Source organism: Schistocerca americana, chromosome X (genome assembly GCF_021461395.2).
Source record: "Schistocerca americana isolate TAMUIC-IGC-003095 chromosome X, iqSchAmer2.1, whole genome shotgun sequence".
NCBI classification, from domain to species: domain Eukaryota; kingdom Metazoa; phylum Arthropoda; class Insecta; order Orthoptera; family Acrididae; genus Schistocerca; species Schistocerca americana.
In genome coordinates, this window is record NC_060130.1 from 368,030,951 (window position 1) to 368,056,553 (window position 25,603).

Below are 25,603 nucleotides of genomic sequence, written 5' to 3' on the forward strand. Positions count from 1 at the left end.
GCACACTGGCCATTCGGTATGGAGCACCAGTGTGGAAGAACCCGATGGTGCTAGCCCAGCCAGCACTGGAATCTCCAGTGGCAGCGAAGCATTGGAGAAGGTCTTGCAGCATGCACTGGTGGTCTGTACCCTGGAGGAGAAGCAGGAGGCAGTGACATCCACAAGGATGGCAGATCTACCCCCACAGTAGGGACATACCAGGAGGCTGGGACAGGGACTGAAGGAGGAGGCAAAGCCAGTGGCAGATCCACAGCCCTCCCTGTGGCATGAGGATGCAGCAGATCATGGTGGCGCACCACGGGCCCATAACTGATGGGCACCATAAAGGGGCAGTGGGCTTGACAGCTGTGGACCATGGCCAGAATCAATTTCAGTCAGTGGCTAAACCCTCAAGCTTGGACCACAGAGCCAGGAGCAAACCGCACTGAGGGCCGTACCAGCAGGCATCATGGGCAGATACAGGAGCGTGCATGGCTAGCAACCAAGCAGCTCCTCGGCCGGACTCCAATCCCTCACTGGCATAAATCTATAGCAATTCAAGAAGCATGTCAAGGCATTGTATGTGGAGGAGATTGGAACCTACTTCTTCATTTGAACCTTGAACATGCAAACGAGATGTTCCATCTTGACGTTAGATTCAGGGTGGAAAGGAGGAGCAGTCACATTGTGAATGCCATGATAGGCACAGAAATCATAGCAGATCTGAGACAGAAACTGTAGAGCATTATGCATTGCATGTATATCAGGCAAGCCATCAATAGGAAAAAATCTTGGAGATGGCCTGAATCACAGCTACGACTGACATTGAAGGACAGTGGATAATGTACAGAAATTTAGAGAAAACATTGACAACTAACAATCAGTAAGAACATGGGAACAGTCCCACAAAATCAACATGGACGCATTGCCATGGATGAAATTACAATGAAATCCAGACCATTAGCTGCTTACAGGTATTGATAAATATCAATGGGGACAGCTGAAAATGTGTGCCTCAACTGGGACTTGAACCCAGGATCTGCTGCTTACATGGCTGACACTCTATCCACCTGAGCCATCGAGGACACAGAGGATAGTGTGACTGCAGGGACTTACCTCTGGCACAGTCACCGTGAGACCCACATTTCTAACTTACTGTCCACACACTACATTTGTAGCGCTCCTGCCCACTATACTCATTGCTCACGGCAGTCAATCTACCAATTCTCATAAGAGTTTGAGCAATGTGAGTGCATCTGCACTGAAGATCATTGGCCAGTAAGCCTTATCTATATGAAGATGGTATCTGTTCCTTTGGACATGTCTGAAAGAACAGATACCATCTTCGCATACATACATTCCCATGGATGCTGGACCACAGACACAGTGCTGTCCATCACGCCGCCTGTTGGGTAGCACACTGAGAGTAGCCGCAACAAGAAGTACGATGTCACCATCGATGCCAGGCCAAAACAAATGGTGAAGGGCAAATAAAATGGTATCCAAGACCAATCAATGTCCCTGATGTAGAAGCTGAAGCACATTCCACCACAGGGCAGCTGGGCTCACAACCCTCAGTGACAGCCTGTCCGTAGCTAAGAGAACAACACCATCAAATACTGCGAGGTAGTGATGGAGGGCAAAATAGCCTTGCCCAGTGGTCTGTCTGGCCAACCATGCTGAACTAGATCAACAATCTGATGCAAAACTGGATCAGCAGTGAGAGCAGCTGTGATCCAGGAATCTGCAATGGAAAATCCTTACACAGTATATCACATCTCAACATCTAAATGAAAACAAAGGAGTTCATCCTGATAAAAAAGCAGGATCCAACCCCATTGCTGGTCAGCAATGAGGTGCGCTGTATCCAAAAAGGAAAAACCAAAAGCACTGAAAGCTTTCAGAGTAAACAAATTTGTGGCATCAGCATCATCCATTGCCAAAAAATTCCAGGAACAAACCACAGTTTTATACATAGTATAAGCTGTAAATTGCTGAAAAATTGATATATGCTTCTTTTTGTAAATTACCAAACATTGAGTAACCAAAGAAAATGCTGGAGATTCCACATTCAAATAAGTCTGTGAGCTCAGTAAGGCTGCAGCTGCACCTGTGTCCACTTGTAGGCTAGGTACTTTGTCCATCACTTGCCTTCAATAAACTATTTGTTATCATTCATAAGCACTGAAGGCATGCAATTAATATCTATGTCCATGCCCACAGACAGGGGATAAGAACAATACACAGATGCTTTATGTCCTTTTTTCCTGCAGTTGTTGCAAATTGCCTGGCACTTTGGTCACGTGGCCCTGTCATGTTGCACGAAACAGCATAGGCAAGATGGGAGCACAGAGTGCTGCTGTTACTGTGGTTGTCCTTCTTGTTTGGAACATCATTGTCCAGGGCAGCACAGAGGGCACGATTGTACAGCTACGAAGTTCCTCTCCCCCCCTCCTCTACACAGAAGTGACTCACACACAACCACCAGGAACAGGAGCCACTGTGGCGATGTCACACCAAGCCTCACTCTGATCATCTGTAGCATGATACACCTCAAAAGATTGATCAGTATTAAATACATCAGCCAAAAGTGCATTCTCACTCTGTGGTGTGCATTGATGCACTTCCTGTTCAGGAGCCAACCGAGTGATGGCATCATGGACCATAGCATCAGCATACAAATAAAGGTGAGCATAGGTAACAAACTGACACTTGTGACTGAGGCCACAGCATTCAGCTGCCCATGCCCAGCAGGATTGGGGCCTGTTTATGACAATGATAAAACTTTGCACACACTGCAATGACATGTGCATTTGTGGTGATAATATGACAACAACTTACACATTTCATCAAACAAAAGTGAGGCAGGTTCCTGGAGCAGGGCTAAATGCCACAACTGGTAGATCAAAGGAGAAATCCAAGAATGGAACAAAGCCTTACACATGTTTGCATCAGTGGCATCAAAGGGGAGGAAGTGTTGCTGAAGCTGCTTATCCTAATCTCCCACTCTCTGGTTGCATCAAAAGGGGAAAAGGGTAGTGGGTACACTTATGGCATGGGAGCATGCACAGTCAATGTGCCCAACAAGTTCATGTTAGCAACTGCAAAAGCCTGCTCCTGCTTGAGGAGGGAGTTGAGTACTGTCTCCACAACCAGAAGAACTGAAAGAACAGCCAATGGACTGAGTACATGGAAGTGAACACCACACTCATTGGCAATTGTGTCGTAATGTACAACACAAACAATAGTACAGCCACACTGAACCAAAGTTTATTCTTCTTCCACATACAAACAAACAATGATTGAGAACATAGACATAAACATAGAAACAATCCAGATACTTACACAAGCAGTTGCTGACAATAAGTAATAACACAATATCAGAGTGAGTGCCTGCCCATTGTGCTTATAGACAGGAGGGTTCCAGTACATGGTGCAGCAGATGCCGTGCCATGTGCACAAGTTGTGTGGCCTGCCACATGTGACCCCTGGTGACTGGCCAATGTAGATGCCATTGGTGGAATATTCAAAGTGTAGCACACTGGTGGCCTAGTGTCACAGTGCACATCCAAGTATTATGTATAGGGTTATAGCAGGACTGATGTTAAAAAGTTGCAGAGGTATCACTTTACTGCCTGCTGCGTGTAAAACTCTATCACAATACCTCCTGGATAGAACACAATTACAACTGAAAAACTAGATAGGAGAATACTGAGCAGGCTTCAGCCCAGGAAGATTTTGTGCTGAACAGATACTCAGTTTAAAGACAGTCCTGAGATACCAAGCAATGAGAAGCAAAGAAACCTTATGCACCTTTGTAGATTTCAAAAAGGCATATGCCCTATAGACAGACCACATCTGATCTGATAACTGGAAGAAGGGAGCCTTCATAAGAAGACAGTGAGCATTATCAAACAGACTTTAACAAATACCAAACCTGAAACAAATTCATATTAGAGTTATCAGACGCCTTCGAGATTAAAGTAGAAGTGAGGCAGGGTGATGGTATTTCACCACTATCATTCAGTACATTAGTAGCCCAAGTTTACAAGTAATACATGAAAGAACTGAAGATACTGGAACTTTATAAAACAATCAGACTAGAACCAAAGGGTTATTAAAGCAAACAGAGATCCTGAAAGAGAAGGCTGAAAAGGTAAGACTACAGATCTCCTTCGAGAAAATAGAATACACGTCGAACCAAAAAGATACACAAAAAAAGATGAAAAAAAATTACGGTGAGATCAAATTAAAGTATATTGGAGGTATTAAAAGTTGAGTAGACCACTCTGGAAGAGTGGAAACACCTACAATAAATCACATACACATAATGTAAAAGTGAGTTGTCACAACACTGTCATCAAGATAAAAACCTTATATGCATTAGAAATGTTGGACATGGATCAGAAAGGTGCACTAGAAAATCAAAAAATAAAGAGAGGAATCATCAGAAAAATCCTAGGGACCAATAAGACAGAAGAAGACTAAAAATTGTGGGAGACAAGAGACCAAACAGATATCTAATGTATTACATGAAGAAATGTCAACTGAAATTTTATGGGCATATCATGAGAATGTCAGACACCCAAAATAAACAGATTCTAGAATACAATGAAAGCATTAAGAACATGAAGTGGATCACCAAAGTGAGAAAAAATCTGAAAGAAACTGGCATAACAGACTCAGGTACATATGACAGGCAAACATTCAAGCATATAGTACCCATGTGGAAAGTGAGCCAGGATGTCAGGAAATTCAAGACAGGAACAATTTGGTCAGATGAAAGAAAGAAAATGCAAAGTGGGCAGATGAAAGAAGAGTGGCACCTGATAAAATCAACTCACATAGATGTTTTATTATTATTATTATTTCTTTCCTTTCTCAGATGTTATGTCTGGTTAAAAATGGAAAGTGACACGGACCTTGATCAAGCGTGACTTCCTTTTAACTGCACGGTATATGTTACATTGCATTTAGGAACTTTCGGGTAATTGAACATGTATCAATAATTACAGATTTCTGAAGTTGTATATATACATTTGGATGTAACTGTATTGTGTTGATGTACCGGTGGATATTGTGTGGTATGACTCCTGTAGTTGATAGTATAATTGGTATAATGTCAACTTTATCCTGATGCCACATGTCCTTGACTTCCTCAGCCAGTTGGATGTATTTTTCAATTTTTTCTCCTGTTTTTTTCTGTGTATTTGTTCTATTGGGTATTATTATTATTACTATTATTTTGGAAACACAATCCTATAGTGCAGCCTCTTTCCAAGAGTTTCCAACAGATCTGTTATGATAAATGTACATGTACATTTTCCTTTAAATTCCCATTGGCTTGATAAGTAATGAAAGCATTTCATATTGAAATACTGATTGGCCATCTAAACAATTTCACCTTTTTTTCTTTCCATGAGAAAAGGTTATAGTTTCTGATTTTTCCTGACTCACATACTTCTCGATAAAAATTTTAATGATGTGTCAACACAGATATCCCTGCATTTCAATTACTATAAATGGAAGGCAGAGAATTATAGTTTTACCCATTATACTGAGGGTTGTGAATAGTTTCCTAGTTACCAACACTGCAGATACTCATGGCACATGACTGTGTACTCAGATTCCCAGCTTAAAAGCTTAACCTTCAGCTGCTGTTTTTTTTTATATATATATATATATATATATATATATATATATATATATATATATATATATATATATTAAAAAAAATAAGTACTAGTACTCATGCTTGCACCACAATTTTGATAGGTCTGCAGTGGCACTTTTGCAAATTAAAAGTATCTTCACAATACTGAGGTCAATAATTACCGTGAACATGCTTCAATTACAGCACTGACATTCATTTGGACTTTCATTATTACTTCACAGACAGAAATATTTAACAACAAAAATCTCGGATGTCATATCTATCTGCTCACAAAACACCTGTGTTTTCCCCCAAGAACTTTACTGTGTTAATACATCCTGTTTTACAACAAGCAATACTTAGGAACAAAGACAGTGCTAAGTGTATCCACACCCCCTTTGTGTTTCTCTCTCTCTCTCTCTCTCTCTCTCTCTCTCTCTGTCTCTCTTGCTCTCCCACAGACTTTGGTTTTCTGTGCTAGTAAATCTGAAAATAATCAGTGAAATTCAAAACCAAAGAATTCCTTTTCACACTTCCATTTAAATAAAATGTAATACAATTAATTCATTCTAGACACTCCAGAACAAATTCAGAATCATATTGTGAAGAGAATAACTGCAGTTTTGATACTAAAAACAATATGAAATTAATATAAAAACTACGTCACAGGCTTAAATTATTAACAAGAGAAACTGTTAAAAGGGAAAACAAAATCTGAGTACATGTGATTTTATCTTGCACATCTTATGTGCATTTTTAAACATAAAAACAGTGAATAAACACATTAAACTGAATACTGTGCACCCTACAATCACTTGCACATACTATAATTGTAACACTAGCACTGCAATTAGCTTATGTAAAGCAAGAAAAATCAATGAAGATGTTTGGCTAGAACACAAGCAACAAACGATAAATAATAGTATTCAAAATAAGAGAACATCTTGCTTGCTCTTTGTTTTCAAAAAATTAGAAGCAAGATCACATCAGCGTGGCAACATAATTCAAGGTAAGCAACAGTAACTGAAAGAAGCTTTTCATGGAGAAAAATTGAGGAAAACCGAAGTGACTGTGAATAAGAGTAACATAATACATAAACAACATAAGAATTCCTGTAGTACTCAATTACAACATAAGTGATGAACCTTTAGGCTTTGCCATATCAATTTAATATGTAAGAATAATGTTATAAAGTGAAATAAACATGCAAAATCAGTTATAGGACAAAATGAGTCAAGAGCTCAATTTTCTCAGATATTTTGAGAAAGTTCAGCACAAAAATGTCTCTTGAGTGACCAATTCATGAGTATTACTTGTGTGTTCAACAGTTTCTTACCACTTCCATTGTACTGTGTAACCCATTCCTCCAGTGCAGTATCATCGTGTTCATGGGTAGAATTCATGTCTATCTGGTCATGTTTGGGTCCATCCACTTTCACCTCAAGACTATAGAGTTCTAGCTGGGCTCCATTGCTATCAGATGGTGTCCACATCACTCTGTACACACCTTTTTGCAAATTTGTCACTGAAGGTGTTCCTGGCAGCCCAGGTCGATCCCCTGCAACAACAATACATTAAAATAACAAGCCAAAACTTTTCAGAGTAGCATATAAATACCTGCAGTCCATGAAACACTCAACTAAGTTTTGTTTTCAGTAGTGTTTGGGTAGCAAGTTGGAGTATTTTATGCCATTTGCTATTCACGCATGAATGCATCTTGATGCATATACAAATTGAAGCACATACTATGACATTAGAGAAAATTTCAAAGAGAAGAGATATTTTCTTTTACAGGGATTAACATACAAATTATGTGTAGAAGATACTTCCTGCATATAAAAAATTGCTCTTGGTGTGCATCTGCTTTGATGAATTCCATCTTATGGAATTATAGACCACACTTTTAGCTGTTTATGAACATGTAACGTATTTGCCAGAAAGACACCTACGATTTCTACTGAAAGGTACCAAGAATGAGAAGGAAGTCAACTTGGTATACAAATATTTAAGGCTGTACTACAGTACACTCAAAAGACTGGTGATATGGACCCAGTGGAACAGGCCTGTATAATCTAATGCATTGCACTTGACAATGCTCAAAAGTGCATTTGTACTGATTATACATGCACCAATAATCATGCTGTCAAGCATCTGTGAAATTCTTACTTACTGCATCAGGGAAGTAATCAACACTGACAGGCTGTCAATTGTTGGGGTGGTATCATCTGAAAGCATGTTGTTGGTACCCATTTTTTGAAGACTGTTGAACAGGAGAGCATATATAACTTCCTCCAAAAAGAACTGCCCACTCTTGAGGGAACAGGTATGAATGTTGCATGAGCAGCTAGGACTGTCCTTGACTTTCATTTCTAGGGTACAATGAAATACATGATGTACTTAGAGCTATGCGATAACCATGAAGATGGGAAAAACTGCTTCAGCTATCTCTTCTCTTGATGGGTCATATTACATACTGCAAGTAAGAACTAGGATCTGTTCTACAATGGATAGTTGTCAAGAACAAAGGAGCAGATTGTACAAACATCTAACATAAGTGACTGATCAATTCAGAAATACTTTAATTTTGGTTTCCTCTATTTCTGTTTCACACTTCTTTCTTTTCTTCACTCTAAGCATATGTCGAGTACTTTACATAGACTAGAATTCAAGACTATTTTTTATGTTATGTTGAAATATATCAGGTTACCAGCAGTCAGGTTGGCCATCCCAGTATGGGTTACTGCTTCCTCAACTACTTCTGGTAATGCTGTTGTAGGAATGGGAGGTGAATGTTAAGAGCAGCAGTTCACGTGTGATTTGGCTAAGAGAATGTTGAACCCCATTTTGTGTGTGGCTAAAATATGGTTAAATAGCCATTTGGATGTCCTCCATTGATGTATTTACAATGTTTTTCACTTCATTTCAAAAGAATATTCTTTGTTATTGAATGAACAAGTATGATTTACTGTTGTGTAAAACTGAATATGTTCCAAGAGATACATCAGCTAGGAATTCAACAGATAATTAACGACAGCCAGTGGACAAGAACCAAGCCATACACATGTGTAGGAACAGTGTGCAATAAATAAAAATAAAACTATAATATGGCAAATATCAGTTTTGTGGACATAATGTTGGATGACAATCTGCAGCAACAGATAGTGAAGAGTAGGGTGTATGGAAACCCCAAATTGTGCTGTGGGCAGCTCCAGCATGAATGGATGTGGTCTCAAATAGATGAGACAAAATGAAGTAATGAAAATGTAAGGATGGAGTTTGGAGCATTAATATCTGAGATTAATGATGTGATCAGAATATTTAATGATGAATTCAAACAATGTGTTAACAAGGAGAAACTGCAGTGTCTTGTCAAACAGAGGCAGCTGCTAACAATTTTCAAGATTGGGCAGAAAAATTGCAAGATTAATGTGCATAGCTCTTAAATGCAAATTCAGATTCAGTCTTTGCAAGAAAACTGTAAATCTACAAATGTATAGGGTTAAAGCCTATTGCTTTGAAAGCTGTAGAAAGATTAAAGAGGAATGTAGTGGTTAATACAGAAAAAACTGGTAGAAGCTCATTAAGCCAGAGATGTAGAGTTACAAACTCACACCAATCAAATGACCACTGTGCCTATAATTGATAGTAGAGTGAACGCTGATCCTGTAGGATTTGTGAAAGATTTGTGAAAGATTTTTAAAGATGCATGATCTGTGTTTTTAAACAGCATACTGCAGCAGATGTGCTGTTGATGTGACAGATTCCTGTGAACCAACATCTGGATTTGAAAGTAAATACTTAAAAAAATTTTGGTCCAATAAAATGTAAGTCTATTCTGAGATGTTTTTTGGGGTTGTGGCAGAGGGGGGGGGGGGGGGGGTAGATGAGATTACACAAACCATACAATGGACCAATGACCCATTTAACCAGAATTTTGCAAATGTCGGACATGATCAGCTACTTAAATAATAAGCTACATGATGTGAGTTCTGGTCTGGCACACAGTTTTTATTAGCTAGCAAGTTTCAGCACAGCACACACACTGCTGTAGAGAGTGAAGTTTCATTCCAGAAACAGCCCTCTAGCTGTGGCTAAGCCATTCCTCCCTAATATCCTTATTCCAGGGCTGTTATTCACACAAGGTATGCAGCATAACTTCTGTGAAGTTTGGAAGATTGGAGAGAGGTACTAGTGAAAGTAAACCTGTGACAGTCAGCTGTGAGGTGTACCTGGATAGCCTAGTCATGAAGAGCATTGTCAATGTAAGGCAAGATTCCAGGTCTGAGTCCTGGTATGGCACACAGTTTTAATCTACCATAAAATTTCAAGAAACAGTTAGTTTGGCCTCAGATAATAAGTTGACAGTGAAAATTAAGGAGTTGCTCATATCTGCAGTAAGGGACAGTGTTACAGATTTTCTTGAATTTTTTTTAAAGGTACAAGGGAGTAATATGTGGGAGGAGTTTTAGAACAGAGGCCAGTTGGATACATAAGACAGCAATGTTAATAGAATTAAGGTGAACTGGAGTTGACAATGTCCAGAAATGGAGTGGCTGGAGTAGTAACTAACACACCCCGGAGTGGTTACATTAATTCAAGGAATCAAAGTAGTTAGGTCTGAGGATAGGAATAGTGAGCACTTACAGACACCGAGAAGAAATCAGGAAAACTGAATAAAGCTTTACCAGAGGACCATATTGGGACATATTACAATAGAAGGCTAAAATATAATTTTAAGAACCAGCATAGGAGTAATGGGTGGAAGAGAAGTAGAGAGGAAATGAATAATTACGCAATTAACATAGTAAAGAAAGATCTTGTTCACAATGGTGAAGCACTTCAGAGGCTTTTGAGGCTTATCATACCAAAAAATTTGAAGAAACCTTACAATTAGAGTTAGAATATAACAATGTGTTGACAACAGTGTAAGTTTGTTTTGTATGTTACTACAGTTTCATTCACTCCATCCACGAGTTGGGAGTTACTGTGTTCTGCATGATATCCAGTTTAACAGTTCACTGGAGCTTCTAGAAGTAGCCTTTGGTTTCCATGTGGCTCTGGCAGTGAGTCATGAGTGTCATAGGAGTGTGGCAATGAGGCTTGCATCAGCTGTGAAACTGTGTATTATTTTGCATGCACTGTTTAGTCCTGGTTTAACAAAACTTGTTTTAGTAATATAATTCATGATTACACAGGATTAACTGATTACATTAGAGCTCCTGCAGAGGAAACACTTACATCTTTATTTCAAAAATTAGATGAGAAACCATTTTCAAGATGGGCTCACAAAACAAAGGGCAGTTATAAAGATATGTGATTGGCATCATATTTATACATTAAAATAGCTCATGGCATATAAAGCAGAAATTTACGTTTTCTTAGTATAAGAGTATCCTTGACATACAGGTTCCTCTGTAAGAAATAGATTGCATTGTTACATATGTATTTTTTTTGGATGGTCTCAGAATGAAAAAAGAATGGATTTCAACTTCTTTCACATATTTGTGACAAAATGTTTTGACAGAAATGCCAATAAACACCACAAATCAATAAGATATCTTCAGAATCAAGAGAGTTTCCAGTTGTTAGGTAATGGATGACTCGAACATTCAATTTCTGGAGGATTCAAACTTATAGCCATAAAACATAATTTTATGGTGAAACAAAATAGGAGTCATAATGGAGAGACTTATTGATGTTGTTTGTCTCTTGAGCAAGCAAGAGCTTGCATTCAGAGGACACTTTGAAGATGAAAGTTCTGGCAACAAAGGTAATTACTTTGAATTGCTAGAACTTTCGTCTAGACAGAACAGTTTTTGTAGTGCACTTTGAGGTTCAAAGGAACATCAAGCACACTTCAGCATGAATTAACTGAATTGGTTACAAATGTCATTAGTGATAGAATTAAAGAAGAGTTACAGTCCTGTGACTTTGTTAGAGTTCATATGTTAGTTTCATACTCCATGGATCATTCTGCATGATAAACTGTAATGTGTCCACCACCTTTTATATATTATAATAATAGAAATTCTTCTATGGAACAGAAGGAGTTGTCAAGGAGAAACTTTTTCAGTTTGTTTTCAAGTTTTACTTTGCTGTCTGTAAGGCATTTGATATTACAGGGTAAGTGATCAAGAATTTTAGTTGCACTATTGTTCACCCATTTTTGTGCTGAAGACAACCTTAATGTGGAGTAATGAATATCATTTTTATTTCTGGTATTGTAATTGTGTACATCATTGTTCCTTTTTGAACTGTAGTGGATTATTTACAAAAAACTTCGTGAGCAATTAAGTATACTGTGAAGCACTAGTCAGACTGCCCAACTCCTTAAACAGATGACTACAAGATGACCGTGGATTTCATATGGCACTAGCAAGTGAAAATATGCAGAATATGTAAATTTAATGATTTCTCTTTCCCCAAGATTTGCAATGATTCTACGTAGTTGCAAATGTGGCTGAACTAAGTTGTCTTAGGAGTTCCACAATGTGCTTTTTGCAGTTTAAATTCTCATCAATATGGACACCTCAGAATTTTGAAGTTTCCACCCTGTTTATTATTTCCTCACCTAGACATGCAGAACTGAATATGTTGTGTCTCTTTAAAATTGAGGGAGAGACCTTTCTTAGAAAACCAGTCCATGATAAATTTAAGAACACTGTTTACCATTTCTTCTGTTACTGTATGTGTACTTGGACTGATTAAAATACTACTGTCATCTGCAAAAATAACTAATTCTGTTTGTTGTATATTAGACAGAAAGTTGTCCACATAATAAATATGAGGAACAACAGCGGACCAAAGACTGAGCCTTGGGGAATCCCACATGTAATTTCTCCCGAGTCAGAATTATGTCTTTGGACTACATTTGTTGAATTACCAACTACAACTTTCTGCATTCTTTTGGTCAAATATGACATTATCCATTGGTTGACTATACTATCAACATCATAAAATTTTAATTAATCTATGAGAAAACTGTAATTCACACAGTCAAATGCATTAGACATATCACAGAAAATACCACTCAGCACTATTTCATTATTTAATGGTTGTAAAATTTGGAGACTGAACATGTAAATGATATTCTTAGTACAGCAATTCTTCTGAAATCCTAACTGTGATTTGCTGAGGATATTATTGTCACTAATGTGTTATATTATTCTAGAATACATGATCTCAAAAATTTTGGAAAAGTATGCCAACAATGAAACAGATCAGTAGTTATAGAAATCTCTCTCCTTAAGTAATGGTTTGACAATGGCATATTTCAGTCTCTCTGGAAAAATATACTGAGTCAGTGATACATCACAAATTCCAGATAAGACTGGACTTATTATATGGGAACAAATCTTTAGTACTACACAGGAAACACCACTAAAACTGGATGAGCTTTTATTTTTGAGAGACTGTGTAATTTTTTTAATCTGAGAAGGAAATGTTGGTGCTACATTCATATGATTTATGAGAGTTACTTTTTTGACATACTGCTGTGATTTTTCTCTTGAGCTGTTTGTCCCAATAATTCTACTATATTTAAAATACCACTGGTCATCTGTGGCCCCTCCTGCTCTGTGGATTTCAATCTGAGGGCAGATATGATGCAATGTCTATTAGAGATATTTCTGTTTGTACTTTAGTTGTGTGAACATTCATCCATGAACATTGTATTTGAGTTCTGTTTCTTATATTGATAATAAACTGTTGTTGTGGCACTTGTTTATTTCATTGATAGTTCACAGCACCACTTGGCAATGGACACACGAGGGTCCATTACTTGCTCTCAAACGGCAGGTACAGATGTGATGGAATTACAGTGTGCTTGGTGTGCAATACAGTGAGCACCGTTTGAGGTGCTCAGATATGCTCAACCTCACGTTTCCATGCAGTCCAACATCACGCCACTGTCACATCCAAATGCCTCTCAAATCTGGATATAGCACAATTCGACTAGCCAGCCAAATGGAGAACTGCAGGGAGACTTCTTTCAAATCCTTTCAGGTCCTGATAACACCGTCTCACACAACTATATGGCATCCTTGCGTCCTTCACAGTGATCACTCATCGTATGATGTTTTTCATACCACTACCAGGTCCATTAACAACACTAAACATGAATGACACTAATGCATTCTGGTGACCATTCTGCCAGTCACAGAGGATTATTACCATTTAAATGCAAATACACTGCAGGAAAAAAAAGAAAAAATTCAACACCTTAAAGGACAAGGTCATTTTATTTAGGTGTGGTAGGGTGACAGGTAGTTCATCATTATAGGCATATATGATAACAATTTCAGATCAAACACACATCATAGTAAAGGGTGCTCAAACAGTCACATCATTACAAAGTGTATCCCACCCTGTCAGCAACACAGGCATGTATTCTCACATGCAAATGATTACACATACAGGTGCCAAATGGTATTCTGAGACAGATTGTCCCAAGCACCTTCCACACTCTGTTGAAATTCAGCAATGCCTCTTGCACGCCCTGGAGAAGTAATAAGTTCCAGCTTCATCGTCCCACTGGTGTTCATTTGCCTAGAGATCCGATGATCTTGCTGGTCAGAGCAGTTGTTGTATACACTGCATTAAAACAGTCATATGTGGATGTGCATTGTCCTGCCGAAAAAGCACATCACCTTCCTGTCAGTCATGGAAGTAGCATGGAGATAAAAGTCTCTGCAGTGTAACAAGTGCTGGTTACTTTACCCAGCAGAAACGCCAAATGTGAATGTGAGTTGTAACTGATGACTCTTCCACACCATGAAGCCAGGTATGCAACCTCCGTGTCATGGGCAGATGAGCTCTGGAATACACAGCTCACCAGGTCTATGCCATATATGTATACAACCATACACTTGCACACAGATAGAACCTATTCTCATCACTGAAGACAACAGTGATCCCATTATGCTCTCAGCCAACTCTTTTGTGACACTGGAATAACTATGACTAATGGTGTCTTGGTTTCATAGGTAACCTGGCCACATTCACACATGTCCTTAATCCCACTGCAAGAAGACAGTTCCCAATGGTCCCTTATGACACAGCAGGTGCAACATGTGCTCACATTTCATGCCTTTGCCCCCAGCTGCTTCCACAATGCACCAATTTTGATGTGCATCTATATTACACAGATGTCCAGAATGTGTTCTACAGGTGTGGAAATCTTACACAGACAGCTGTTGAAAACAGTGACACACTACCTATACAATGTGCTCAACATGTGCCACAATCTGTCAATACACGCATCCAGCTTCCCACAGGTCCACAGTGTGGCCTCATTCTGATGGCTGAAGCTGTTCAACAAGAGTATGTTCTCATCAGTGGGGCATGGTCAGACCCTAATGAATGTTGCAAACACTGTTCACCTCTAAACTCAGGACATTTACTGCGTGCAGAGTCCAAACAGATGTTGCACAGACAGGCCTCCTGAGTGCCATTTCATTGCCGATGCCTATGACACATGAATCACTAACACTATAACCCCACATTATGCTCATATTATATCCTGCTGACACCAAACACAGTCCTCGAGGGTGCTGCATTTTTTTTCCAGCAATGTATGAGGACCAATTCAGTTGGGTCTGACATAGGTACATTAGCAAATTTCTTTTTCTTTCTAAATGTTTAGTGTCTATCCTGAATTTTTGACATGTTCTACATCCTGGAGGATCTCCTCATTATGGATCTATTGCAATAAAAAGTACATCTAATCTAATTGCAACTCTATCACTTACATTCCCACCTATGGTGTCTACATGTATGTAGTTACATCGACATATGACCATGTCTTCTGGGTACTTCACTTTTTTAGTCTGGAAACGTTATTACTAAATGTTAATTAATTATACAATATAAGCATTAAAGTGATATATTTTGTGAATAGTATTTGTAAATAATATGAATAATAACAGTCATAATGGAGGCAACTGGTCTGACAATCATTATGTTAGGTGAATACAGTAAAAGTTCCAAGGCTGTACTTCAATTAAAATAGCTGTGTGATTACAATGTTATTTTAATAGACATACAAAAACACTGAAAAAATTGTTGATAAAGATTTCATGAGATTAAACAAAAGTAATACACAGTCCAGTCACATTAATGTGACCACTGCCTATGTTCAACATCAATGTGCAATAACCACTCTCAGATGGCAGGTGACAGCACTAGCAGTGGAGGGTATAAAAAGCATGTCAGGGAGATACATAAAAAAATGCAGTCATTGTCATAATGTGGAAACGGAGTGATTTACTTGACATCCACAAGGACATGATCATTGGCTTTCAGGCCAAGGGTGGAAGCACTTCCAAAATGGCTAAGTTTGTAAACTGTGGTTAAAATGTACCATGAATTGAAAAATGGTTTTTATCGAAAACTTGCACTGAGGCAAATGTCACAGATGACAGGGGTGAACGATGGATTTGGAGATGTGTACTAGCAAATGCAACTGTTGGGCAACTGACCACCCAGAGGAATCAAGGGGCTACTAACAGCGTTTCCTCAATGACCATTCAGCAAACACTGCTGCATAAGGGCCTCTGCAGCAGGTGCCTGGTTCATGCACCCATGCTGACTGCTGTTCATTGGTGATGAAGGCTGTCATTTGCATGTTAACACTGCAACTGGACATCCACTAAGAAGTGAGAGATGGGCTTTGCAGATGAATCACATTTTATGCTCCATCGAACAGATGGCTGTTGGCATGCATGGCGCGAAACATCTCAAAGCAAACACCATGCAACAATCGTCAAAAGGCTGCAGGCCACAGAAAGGAGCATTTTGGTCTGGGTAATGTTTTCGTGGTATTCCCTGTGTGATTTTGTCATTCTTAAAGGCACAAAGGATCAACACAAGTATGCATCTATCCTTAGGGACTATGTTCACCTGTACATGCAGTTTGTTTTTCCTCAGCACAATGGCATCTATCAGGACAATGCAATGTGTCACATAGCTTGCAGTGCACATACGTAGTTTGAAGAGCAGCTGGAGAGTTTACCATACTCCCCTGGCCACTGAACTCCTCAGACTTAAACCCTATCAAGAATCTGTGGGACGACCTTGATTGGGATGTATGTGCCAGGATCTTCAACTGAGAAACCTAGTGCAGCTGACCATGGCACTGGAGTCAGCATGGTCTCATGACACTATCTGTACCATCCAGAACCTCATTGACACTCTTCCTGCATGTCTCATTGCAGTCTGTGCTGCAAAGGGTGGTTATTCAGGCTCTCAACATAAGGTCACATTAATGTGACTGGACAGTGTAAATACCAATGTATAAAGTCCCAGGCATACTACATGAACAAAAATTAGTAGCACTCTTTTTACAGAAATTGTTCCATTACATACCTAATGTTTCAAATACAAATCTTCCATCTGGAGGCCACAGGTAGAATTCTTCTGATGTTGGATAAAATAAAGCCAGTTTGAACATGTATCGTCTTTTAGGCTTTAGGTCACTCAGAGCATAAACATATTCCTCCTCTTCATTATTAATAAATGATACATTTTTTATGAGAGTCTCAGTTGAAGCCTCAAAGCAAAGGAGTTCAAAGCTGTAATATTTTAAGAGAAAGGGCAGTTAATTTTTTTTACTGAATTAAACATTAAATGTTCATTTTACAAACAAAATATATTCCACAAAAAGCAATAACTGAGACTTCCAAATGATATTGAAAAAACAATTATTTTTCATGCCACTGCAACCAACACTAATAGCTTCGTTATTTTGTCACCAGGCATTCACTGCAAACCTCTGAAATCTATGGTAGGAGTACTTCCCATAGTACTGTGTATCCAGATTTCTGCCCATTCCACTAGCATATGAAGAACAGGAAGAATGGCTGCTTAACTGCCTCTGTGCATGGTGTAATTGGTCAAATATTGTTTTCATGGTCCCTATAGAAATGATACATAGGAAGCTGTAGTACTTAAGTAGACTTGTGAGCAGGCTTCCACAGGATAGTTGGAATCGATTTTCAAGTATCTGCCAGTTAAGATTTTTCAGCATGTCCCTAATGCTCTTCAATGGGCCAAACAAACCTATCACAGTGTTTAACTTTCTTTGCATAAATTCAGTACCCTCTGTTAGTCCCATTTGGTATGGGTCTTGCACACTTGAGCAGTATTCTAGCATAGGTCACACAATAGTTTTTTAAACAATCTCCTTTGTAGGCTGATTACATTTTCCCAGTACTCTGCCAATGAACCGAAGTCTGCCACCTGATTTATCTATGACTCAGCCTATGTGATAATATCATTTCACATTCCCACAAATTGTAATATACAGATAGTTGGGAGTCGACTGATTCCAGTTGTGATTCAGTGATATTGTAATTATAGGATACTACTTTTCTGTTTTTATTATGAGTACTTTTTTACATTTTTGAACACTTAAGGCAAGTTGCCAATCTTGCATCAGTTTAAAATGTTATCAAAAACTAACAGAATATTTGTGCAGTTGTTTTTTAGATGAATTATAGATAGCTATTTCATTTGCAATACTGTTTATCAGGTCATTAATATACAACATGAACAGCAAGAGCCTCAACAGGCTTCCCTGGGGCAGTCCTGAAAATACTTCTGCATCTGTTGACGACTTTCCATCCAAGATAACGTGCTATGTCCTTTCAACCAAGAAATCCTCAACACAGTCAACAATTTTGTTTAATACCATGTATGATGTATTGGTGTGGTATTGAGTCAAATGACTTTCAGAAGACAAGAAATATTACATCTACCTGACTACTTTGATCCATGGCTTTCCAGATGTCATGGGCAAAAAGCACAATTTGGGCTTCACATGACCAGTTTTTTCAAAATTGGTGCTAGTTGAAATGGAGGAGGTCATTTTCCTTGAGATTCCTCATCATGTTTCAACTCAGAATATATTCTAAAATTCTACTCCCTTCTTGCAAACAGGTATGACCTGTGCAGTCTTCTAACTATTCAGCACATTCTTTTGTTTGAAGGGTCTACAGTATACTATGGTTAAAAGACAATCTAACTCAGCCATAAATTCTGAATAGCACTTGATAGATATTTCATCAGGCCCTGGGGCACTGCTAAATTTCAGAAATTTCAGCTGTTTCTCAATGCCACTTATACTGACATTTCCATCACTCACCTTTGCAGTGGTGTGGGAATTAAACTGGGGTGGTATTCTTCAATCCTCCTTTGTACAGAAACATTTAAATGTGGAATTCTGCATTTCTACTTTTGATTTGCTACCCTCAGTTTCAGTTTGTGTGGCATTCATGAGTCCCTGGGCACTAACTTCAGTCACAATGACAGTCTTTACATATGGCCACAATTCTCTGAGATTTGTGGAAAGTCTTTTGATAAGATTCTGCTATGTTAATTGATGATGTTTCACATATTGCCCTTTTAACAGCCAAGTGTTTGCCTTCCAGCATATCTCTATCTATAGCCCTATGCTCTGTTTCACATCTATTGTGCAACATTGTTTCTTGAGTAGTTTCTTTACAGAATCTGTATACTATGCAGGGTCTCTCCCATCATGAACTTTTCTAGTAGATACATATCTGTCCAGTGATGGTCACTTATTTATCTAAGCTTCAGTTACAGTTCCTCTATATGCTCCTAACCAAAGTTAACTGATCAGGACCTTATCTAGTTTACTGAACATACAAATCTTGCTACTTCTCTAGTTGCCGTTTGTGTTTTGGTAACCACTGTTGCAACAACTCTGTCATCAACACTGATACCAATCCCAAAGTGAACATTCCAAAAGAGATCAGGTCTACTTGCTGCCATTAGATTTAATAGGTTTCCATCATAAGTGGGTTTCGGAAGTATCTGTTCTAAGTAATTCTCAGATAAAGCATTAAATATTAATTACAGGATCATTTAAGTCTTCTCCAATGATAGCAGTTTACACTTGTGGTATGAAGGCAAAGAATTGTGGACTTGATCACAGGATTGTTTAAAACAAGCTTACATTTTCCCCCCATGTCATTTACAGTGAAACCATGAAAATTTGGTAGGGATATGCAGAAATGAAGTTCTGAAAAGTAATGTGAGAATTTACCTAAAATACACAAGTCTTGTGTTTTATTACTGTACCACAAAACTGATACCATTTGTAAGTTAAGTGGTGCTGACGGCCAGCAGATACTGATTGATCAGTTACTGCATAACACTATTCCAGTACTCATAGCTGTGTTGCAGTAATAAACACATTCTTTATGTTTATATCAAAATATCAATGAATATCCTAAGTAGTGACTGATCTGTCTTTTCTTATATATTCAATCATATGCCATTCACAATTTATATCATAATTCATTTTTTTATTGTGTACATTTATATCTACTGTATATTCTCATCTGTTACTGGACAGCTTGTAATTACATCTAAATTTTTTCAACATAGTTTGTAAACTGATTTATCCCACATCATTAAGATGTAATGTACATAGACTATGAAATGATTAACTAACCAAATAACCACAGTTAAACTATTACTCTTGTTGGTATTTATAAGGACCTGATTGTCATTTTGGATTTTTTTCTAATGCCTTTTCATTCTAAGAATCATACTGCCCCAATACCCTCATGATGGATCCACAGTATTAAATAATAGTGGCATGATATGTGCCTGAAAACAAACTTCTGTGATTAAAGTACAAATACATAGTAAAATAAAAGCAAGATTATATTTTATATTTTACCTATAAAATTCAAAGTCCACTTGGAAAAGATTTCTGCCAATAAATTTAGTAATTTAATGGAATTTTAACATTCAAGGTTAATTTGAAAACCTATTTGGTACACATAAAGCAATAGTATGGTCTATTTCTGTCAACTTTATAAAAAAGTAATTTTTGGTGTGGGTTTAGTTTTTTTCAGTTAGTACCTGTAAATTCAAAATGTTGAATATTTTTTATTGTTGAATACAAGATAAGAGTATTTCTTACAAAGTGTGCTTTCACCTGTATATTGTTAAATTTATAGAGAAATTCAATTTGGTACAATATTGCAATAATAAGGGACCATATGCTATATTAGTTTTAAATTTTAATAAATAAAATGATATCATTGTGGAGAGACAATTAGTGGAAAGCTATTGTTGTTTCTCCTGGTAATTAATGCAAGCATGTACAGTGTTAAATTTGCAGAGAAATTGGATTTGATACAATATTGCCAGAAGGAGGGACTATGTGCAATATTAGTTTTATATTTAGTAAATAAAATAATATAATTGTGATGAAACAATTGGTCAAAAACTATCTCTGGAGTTGTGAAGTGTAAATTATATCTGCTTTTATGCTCTCTGTTTTCCTACGTTGTGGACTGCCATGTTTTCTTTGAGTGATTTCTGCTGTTGTGTTTCACACATCTCTGATCGAATGTTAATAAAGTGTGTGGCTTTAATATCAACCAGTACACACTGTACTTATTGTGCATTGATGTTTCCCACAAATGGTGACCTCATAGAAAGCCATGTATCATGAGAAACACAATAAGTGTGAGGATACTATGCCAGCTACAATGGATGCCATCTCATCAGAGCAGTTATTGTGCAATTTGGAGGAAGTGGTTGTAGCTCCTATTCTTCCAGTGGTTCCAAATGATGGATGATTGCCAGATAATTTGCATGATATGTAGCCCATGGACAATTTATCAGTTAATTTCATGTTCTCTACACCGGAAAGTAAAATCGTTGTTCTGCTGCACATGCCATAGCAACCAGACCTGTGGTTCAAACCAGTGGAACTTTTGTTTGCTGCCTGTGGTGTATGTGGTGACAGTCTACAATTTGTCCTGGCCATCAGTGCTTTAGACACTCAGACTACTCTGTTACCATCAGACATTATCCATTACACAACCTATGTGTGCATGTATGCACACCTTAAAGATTACGTGTTCATAGTGTTGACAAATCAAGAGACTTAGTGTTCAGCAAATTTTTAAAAGTGAGGTTATAGGTGAAAAATTTCCATCTAGAATTCTGGCATCACCTAAGAACACTAGTCACAGAACCTGAAGTTTCCAAGGCAACATTAAAACAAGTGTGGTTCAATCAGTTGCCTTTCGCTATTAATCCTTTCACTGTTACAGACATGCTCTTTACATTCTGTTCTGAGATGGCTTTTGTTATGGCTGTACTGCTCACAAAATGCTGGTGCCGGTGCTCAGAGACAGCATTGTGGCTAATATGAAAAAATTGAGTTTTGCACATCTTACAGTCTGACATGTCCATTCAATAAAGAACTGAATTCCTTTCCATTATCCATCACACTTACTGTGCTGCATCAAATTAAGTAAAACATTGCACAAAATTTTAAAGAGTTCACAGAGGGAAAAACTCCTTGTGTAAACTTCGCACATGGTTAATTTTAGCTTGTACATTGCAGTGAATGAAATGTAGATAAGATATGCAGTGTGCAAATTTGGCATATGGTTCATGTTAGCTGAAAAACTGCAGTGAATGAAATGTAGGTAAGATACCAAAATTTTATTTAAAATTGAGAGCAGAAGGATATCTCATTTCTTTCTCAAGGTGTTGGATATTATATCTGAAGGGCACTTGTGTGTGACATGCCCTCTCATGTCCTTACACATTGCACATCATGTGGTCACAATGATAATCATACCTCATAAATGATTCAAGATATTTAAATGATATTTCCAGCAAATATAGACTGTAATGAGGCACATATGTCATATGATAAATACTTGAAACGTTTTTATTCACTGAGATATAGAAGTAACTTGTCCGCAGTAATGAGAGGTCAGCAGCTCAGGGCACATTCAGACATCCATAGCATGTAGGAAAAACCAAGTGGCATGCATATACATGTCCCACAACACCTGGGGAATTGTGTAGCCCACAGCACCAAAAGGGTTAAAAGTGCTGTGATTTCAAATAACACCATGGACTAGGATTTTTGATTGCTGGTAACTGACCAAATGCATATGATGACATGGTGAGGGCCCCATAAACTGGTAACGGCACCATAGGTTTAGTTACTGCAGGCACTGCTAGAGGGTAGCAGCTCCCACTACCTAAATGAGTCAGCTCACTCCAGCAAGACTTGAGCACTATCCAGCAGCAGTTCAAACAAGCTACAGAGAAAGCAGCAACTCATGAAAGTCCAGAGCACAACACCCGAGGCACAAGTCCTTGCAGCTATCCAAACAACAAAACTACGAACAGGCATGATCAGTCACTTTGAACTGAAGTGCCTAACAACCAAAGTCAAAGTACACACCGGTCTACTGCTTCGTATGACGTGGAGTCAACTTCTGCCGAACTAACTCCAGAAGACAGATTCCTTCTCACTATTGGCAATGTAAGTGTCTCACAAATGCCAAATCAACAGTCTGTTACTAGCAGTCTCGGTGGACCATGTCACTTGTATGTCCAGGGCACTTGTTTCATAAACATATTTAATCGATTCAGGGTCAGATGTCTATTTCAAAAAAATGGTCCAAATGGCTCTGAGCACTATGGGACTTAACTGCTGAGGTCATCAGTCCCCTAGAACTTAGAACTACTTAAACCTAACTAACCTACGGACATCACACACATCCGTGCCCGAGGCAGGATTCGAACCTGCGACCGTAGCGGTCGCACGGTTCCAGACTGTAACACCTAGAACCGCTTGGCTACACTAGCCGGCTGTATATTCTGCCAGTAAGACTAGAAAATAAATTTTCAATTACTTTCTTACTCACTACAGCTAACACTAAAAAGTTCCCACTTTTGGAAAATGTATTGAAGTGGTGAAGATGGGTTTCTAGATATAATTAAGGGGACTTTCCTGGTTACTGATGTCACTGAGCCCATTCTTGCCACACAACAATGTGTCCTATCCAGAAAGCTCAAATTCACATGAATGGCGAGACTGTTTATGGACTATGGGTTCTTCCAGGAGCCCTGATGCACTGAATCACATCTCTGCTTCAGGTGCAGTGACAACTGCATTAGATTTTAAGAGGTTCTGATCTCAACACTAAACATTTGTTGAGAGAGGAACTTCGTACAACAGTGTGAACTTACAACAAATTATCATGAAAGAATCAGAGACCTGGAGAAGGTTCAAGCTGAAATTCAGAGCTTAAGTGGAAACATTTCGCCCTCTTCTGTCTGTTCAGCTACATTGGCAGTCATTAAACAGCAATCTGCACCCGTCACTGGTGCCACATACAACAATAGCTACCACATTCCCTCTACTTCAGGACCACCAGTTGCCTTCAAAGCTTGCACATTAGTGCCAGAAAAATATGCTGCAGCAAAAAAAGAATTCAAAGAATTATTAACCATAAGTGTTAACTGCCACTCTGACAGCCTGTGGATGTCTCCCATATACTTGGTAAAGAAAAAGGATGGATCCTGGTTGCCGTGACAACAAGGCAACAGGCACCAACAGCAGCTCCCACAACATACATTACAGCAATGGTACTCCAGTTCGTGCAGGGCAGAAACTCATGCCAGCCAGCTTACTAGCAGATCAACGGAGGACAACACCAATAGCCTTGCCAACAGAAGCTCTGAGGTGCACATGCAACTCCAATCAGTATGCACATGTCAAACTGTTTCCTACCTCCATCAAAAATGAGTCTGAGTCAATCAAACGGAAGTGTTATTTCATGAGACAACTATTTATTGGGGGAGATCTTGCCTGGACAACACTTTACCATGACCAGCTCTTCTACTCTTTGTCTTCACCATGAAGTGGGACTGGCCAACGGACACTGCCGAGTGGAGAGGACTTGTTATTCTGTTTTGCTACTTCTCCTACACAACCATGTGACTGTTAAGTTTTGGAACTTATTTGAACATTCACTAAGTTATGAAAGTTTCTATTTTTGTTCTTCAGACATTAGTTATTGTGTTCATCCCAAATCTGTGAGTTTATTTCTTCTGTTGCAAACAAAACTGTTTACTTGGTACATCTGGTGAATGTTTTATGCGATATAATTCTGGTGACCTCATGTTGACTATCACGCTTTGAATGCACATACACCTCCAAACTTTTCCCAGTGTCCCACATACAGGACTTTACAGGAGCATTAGTAGGTGCACATATATTCTATGTGTTTGATTTCAAGAAAGGCTACCACTAGTTTCCTGTGACACCTGTAGACATGTAAAAACCAGACGTGATCACACCATTTGAACTCCAGAATGCTTCCTAGAAGTTGTAACATTTCATCGATGAAGTGTTCAGTGGTCTGCCCTGTTGTTTTGTGTATTTGGATGATGTTAGTCAGTTTTCTCAAAATTGACATCAGAACATGACAGACATCTACAAATGATTTTTGATAGACTTTCAAAGAACAGGTTCCAAATGAACAAACGTGTTCTCAGGAAGAGAAAGATGGAATTCTTAGGCTGTTTGGTTACCTCTTGTGGCATCACATTTTTGCAGCATAAAGCTGAAATAATTCAGTCTGTACTTATTCAAGACACCTTCAAACAGCTACAACATTTTGTTGGCATGGTGAGCTTCTATAGATGCCACCTTCCTCAGCGGTAGCCTCACTGTCAGAAGTAAATTCAAGAGGAAACCTCATCCCTTGGACTTAAAAAAATTTTACAGGCATTTGCCAGTGTCAAATCCAGTTTAAGGGACAACATCCTTTTAGCCCACCCTGTCCATTCTGTGCCTCTTGCCATTGTAGTAGATGTTAGCCCAGCAGTGATAGTGGTGGCAAATTTGAGGTGCGTGGCAGCACTTTGGCTGTTTTTCTTTTTCACAAACTGTTCCAGTCACAAACTAAGGTGCTCCTACTGAGGCGTAGTACTTCATATTGTACCTACATTGAGTAAGATATGTTAGCAGGCAGAGCTTCAGACAAGAAGGCATGATTATCACATGACAGATGTACTCTGATCCAGCAGCTAGCTGCAAGTAGTTATGACTGTGGCCTTAAAAGTTATTCTGATATTGCTGGAATTTCTAAAATTGTTCATTTAGCAAATTTT

The 25,603-nt window shown here is 38.5% G+C and overlaps 1 protein-coding gene across 1 annotated transcript in view; it reads right to left on the reverse strand.

The window, feature by feature from the left end:
• The window catches only part of LOC124555608 (proto-oncogene tyrosine-protein kinase ROS), a 565,849-nt gene that overhangs the window by 64,331 nt on the left and 475,915 nt on the right, over positions 1-25,603 (reverse strand). Inside the window, exons 29-30 of the mRNA XM_047129578.1 lie at positions 16,997-17,202; positions 6,969-7,190 (exon numbers count right to left, since the gene is read on the reverse strand). Of these exons, the coding sequence (XP_046985534.1) occupies positions 6,969-7,190; positions 16,997-17,202 (428 nt within the window). The remainder of the gene's footprint in view (positions 1-6,968; positions 7,191-16,996; positions 17,203-25,603) is intronic.